Source organism: Benincasa hispida, chromosome 9 (assembly GCF_009727055.1).
Source record: "Benincasa hispida cultivar B227 chromosome 9, ASM972705v1, whole genome shotgun sequence".
Taxonomy (NCBI): Eukaryota; Viridiplantae; Streptophyta; class Magnoliopsida; order Cucurbitales; family Cucurbitaceae; genus Benincasa; species Benincasa hispida.
This window is the reverse complement of record NC_052357.1, coordinates 16,638,149-16,642,393: the sequence shown is the minus strand read 5'-3', so window position 1 is coordinate 16,642,393 and position 4,245 is coordinate 16,638,149. Positions and strand designations below refer to the sequence as shown.

General features: G+C 33.4%; 1 protein-coding gene across 1 annotated transcript; it reads right to left on the bottom strand.

Annotated features, from left to right (window-relative positions):
* Positions 1-2,346: 2,346 nt before the first annotated feature.
* On the bottom strand, positions 2,347-3,784 carry LOC120087220 (peroxidase 5-like). The gene is made up of 3 exons (XM_039044133.1): positions 3,545-3,784; positions 3,016-3,214; positions 2,347-2,927 (listed from the first exon to the last, which is right to left on the bottom strand). Exons 1-3 carry the CDS (start codon positions 3,782-3,784, stop codon positions 2,347-2,349), a joined length of 1,020 nt encoding a protein of 339 aa, XP_038900061.1.
* Positions 3,785-4,245: the final 461 nt, after the last annotated feature.

The window sequence follows — 4,245 nt, the reverse complement described above, 5'->3', positions numbered from 1 at the left end:
AATAGTCAGTCATAAATAGTGAACAGTGTTATAAAATAAGTGTGACTTATTTCTTGGTCCAATCTTATGCAAACTCATTGTACAGGATATCACTGCTCCTCATGACACCACAACGAATTAGGATCACTTCGTTCATACACTTCACAATTCCTTGTAACAACTACAGAGTGAGCCGCATCCGATAGTGTTACTAGAATAAGGTATCCAACCTTATTTGTATACTATGGATCATTTTGACTATTTACTCGAACCTAGTCCACTCTTATGTCTCCACATAAAATTCAAGTACTCATGTAATAGTCATGGATCTTTTAATTTATTGGATTTATTTCTAAAAAAAAAAATAAGCAATTCATATATTCAATAACAACTTTATTGAATCCACATTTCAATAACAACTTTATTGATTTACAGAGTAAGTTTATTGTTTACAAACCACGAGTTTTAGGACATAAAACCCAATATTTTTTGAACGAGAGTGTATTGGCAATGAAAAAATCATGGGTGAAGTTTACGATTTTCGTCAATTTTTCCTTTTTTGAGATGATTCGTTTTGGAACTTCATTAAGAAACTGGTTTTATTCAACAGAATTTTGTTTTATTCAACAGATTTTGTTTTTAAATACACAAGAATGTAGGGATTTAATAGGGATATACTTGTCGTTTTTTTCTTAAAACTTCAGTTAATTGTTTGTGTGTTTTGGTCATTTTTATAAGTGGAAATTATTTTGACTATTTTTTTTAAAAGAACCCTATATTAGTCTAATCTCAGTTTCATCAATGAACCCAAAGCTTTAAGGTCGATCGGCCCAAATCTAGCCTCAGCTCGATTCAAGCTTCGTCCAAAGATACCATTTAATTATCTTAGCCCAACCCATTTGAATTGAATTGGATAGTGCATGTGTGTACGTGCATGGGCGTAGGGGTGGACGTGTGCATGTATGTAAGTGACATATTTGAGAGTGATTTTATCGTCATGTTTAAAATCAATTTATTGCATGATTTTTTTTTAAAATGTGTTGTTTTGAAGGGAGGTTGTTTTCAATCCCATAAATTTAATAAAATGTTAGGATTAAATTTAGCACATCCTCTAGTCTCGCTGATAATTAATATTATTCTCCACTGTTTTTCTCTCCACCTATATTGAGTCATCACCACTTAAACTTCTATGAGTTCATTCATCCACGTATTAGTACTAATACAATCACAATAATATTATATTTTCCAAATTTTAAGTAAAATCTTTCCTTACACAAATTAAATTGTTTTTTATTCAATAATATGCACACTCAATAGAATTTGTGTAAATGCGAAACTTCTCCTATAAAATAACCCCTCAACTATTGAGGATCCATTGGAAAAATTAAAGAAAATCTCAAAATGTTAATGAGATAGAATGACTATTCATCTCATCGTCAATTGATTTTGAGATGAAATCTCATATAATCTAATTTTAGAGCAAATGAAGTCTAAATAGGCATTTTGCCAAAAAAAAAACACAAAAATTGAAATTTGATCTAAGAATGGTGAATCTAAAAAGACACCATCTTAAGGAGGCATATTAAAGATCTCACATTAAAGAAAAAAAAATCAAGAAATCTCACAATCTTAATAAGATATTACTTTTCTCATTATTTAGGTATGAACTCGATATTTTTTTCTAGATCGACAAATATGTTGGTGACTCTAAACAAAATTTGATGAAGCCAAAATGAGAGTAATGATAGGAATTCTACTCGAGCTCTAATACTTGAAATTGAAGATTTCATGCAATACTCAACAATAAAGATTTTACACACTCTCAAGAATATCCCTATCATCTATAATCAAGGTATTCTTGTTGAATTTGCATATGCTTCCATTAAAAAAAATGTTAACAATAGAAAATCAATAGAGAGATTATCATTAATAGTTCACTAATAGTGTAGTGACTACTTATACGTCCATGAGTAAAAATATCAAATTACAAAGTCAAATATGTTAGTAGAGTTGGAGAGTCTATAGAGTGTACTCTTCGAAATCCTAAGATCAAAAGCGTAAATAACAAAAATAGGAATACAACTTAAGTTTAAGGAGATCCTGTGTTTCATCCTTCGAAACACATGGTAATAGATTCAAGACATTTCAACAAATTAAAATATCATTCACTGGAAAAGAATTACAAAGAGCTTCATATAACAACAAAAGAATTACAACAGAAAAGTATACACACTTATTGAGTTATAACAGAGAAAAAAGAACCAATAAATTTGAACAAAGCAATGAAAATTTTACATAAAAAACACACACAAAAATCTTCTTCTTTCCCCTTCAGATTAAACCTGTGATCCAAAAGAAGCTTTGAAATCAATTCACATAGCTGCAATGGCGTCTGATCTCTCCCTTCGATCCTGTGAGGACATCAATGTGGCCCATTTTAACCATTGCCTTCCCAAACTTGGCTGCCCATTTGGACCCATCATAGGCATTTTTCAGCACCATTTTAGAGGTCAAGGAACTGCTCAACAATGTCTGATCGGAGATCAGTAGCCCACGGTGGTTCTTTAGCTCGATGTAGTAACGGTTGTCCAAACGATGCGGGGTTGAAAAATCAAGTGCCACGGCTGGCTGCTCGCGCGGGTCACTGCCAGATCTACTTGGCGGTGGGCATTTGTTCTTCAAGTAATCAACATATGAGGGATCCATGGAAGGGTCTTGTGCATGAGTTGTATTGAAGGAATATAGCCTGTCGACAAAGGTAGGGCAATGAGCTATTCCTATGGAGTGAGCGCCGGAAAGTGTCACCATCTCCGCCACGGATAACCCTCGTTTCTTGAACTCACTGGCGAGCTTCTCAGCTTCGAAAGTGAAACTAGGGAGACTGCTAGCTTCTTCCTTTCTTGAGATGCGTCCATCACGACGGCCTGCTGGCACAGCATAGTTAATACCTGATAAGAATATATGAATAGAGAAGATTAAATCTATTTTATTGTATCAAAATTTAAGCCTATGAGTTTAATGATAGTTTAACAATACCTCCAACTTTGTTGGCGCTATCACGGGCAGCGAAGGCAAGAATATCAGCGCAGGACACGGTATTTGGACAAACAGCCTCAATTTTGGCCTTGGCTTCATCAATAACCTCGAAACCTCGTAAGGTTGGAAAGTTTGCTGGATGATATCTCTCCGCTGGATTTCCTAGAGTAGATTCTAGAAGCACGGAAGCATCACATCCCTGAAAAAGTTATAAGTATTATCCTCAATGTTCAGTTGTATTTAATTAGTCTTTATGCTTTAAATTTTTTTTTAAGTAAATATATGATAGAAAGTGCAAAGATGTCTAAGTTCAAATCTTAAAAATAAGGTTAAATTTGAATTTAGTCATTATGAATTGGAGAAAGTTAAGAATTTAGTCACTATGTTTTAAAAGTTAAAATCCATCTTCAGAGAACGTATCAAATCATTCAACTTATTTACGAGATTTTATCAAATCAGAAGATAAAATTATAACATTTAAAGCTATAGGGACTAACAAAGGAAAAAAAAACGTTGGAATGAAGCGTACCCTAACAAAGCAGTCATGGAAGTGCATTCTGATGAGACCTGCAGCAATGCCGGGGTTTGTAGAGACGGCTTTTTCTACCGCACTTTCAACAATGGCCTCAGCATCAGGACAAGATGAAGTGTAGAAACCTACTTTTAGGCTTGTAGAAGCAAAAGTGGAGAGGGAAAAGAAGAAGATGATGCATAAGAGCTTGGAGAAAAGTACTTGGAATAACTTGTGGGAAGAAGAAGGATTAGCCATTGTGTAAAGAAGAGCCAAATAAGAGGGATTTGTTTAGGCAATGATATGATGTTATTATTTGTTTGGTAATTTTGATGAAGAAATTAGGGGTGTTGATAATGTATATTTATAGCTTGAGGATATGAGGGTTTCTTATAGAAATTAACAACATTGTGTGTTGAACAATGATGAACAAATCAAAAAGGTGGCTATAAGTAATATGAAGTTGTCTAAGTTTGAACTTTTATATTGTCATCTATGTAACTAAATAAAATAAAATAAAATAAAATACAAATGGATTGGGAATTAGAGAGGTAATTATTGACTAAGGAAAACAAAGCCCTAGTGGGAAATTTTAAAATACGTTTACTTAGCAACAAATGGAATGCTTGGGGCTGCGTTGGCCAAAGGAGTAGGTATATTAGATAGAATTAAATATTTGCACAATATATATAATGTAATAACATCACAATAGGACACGT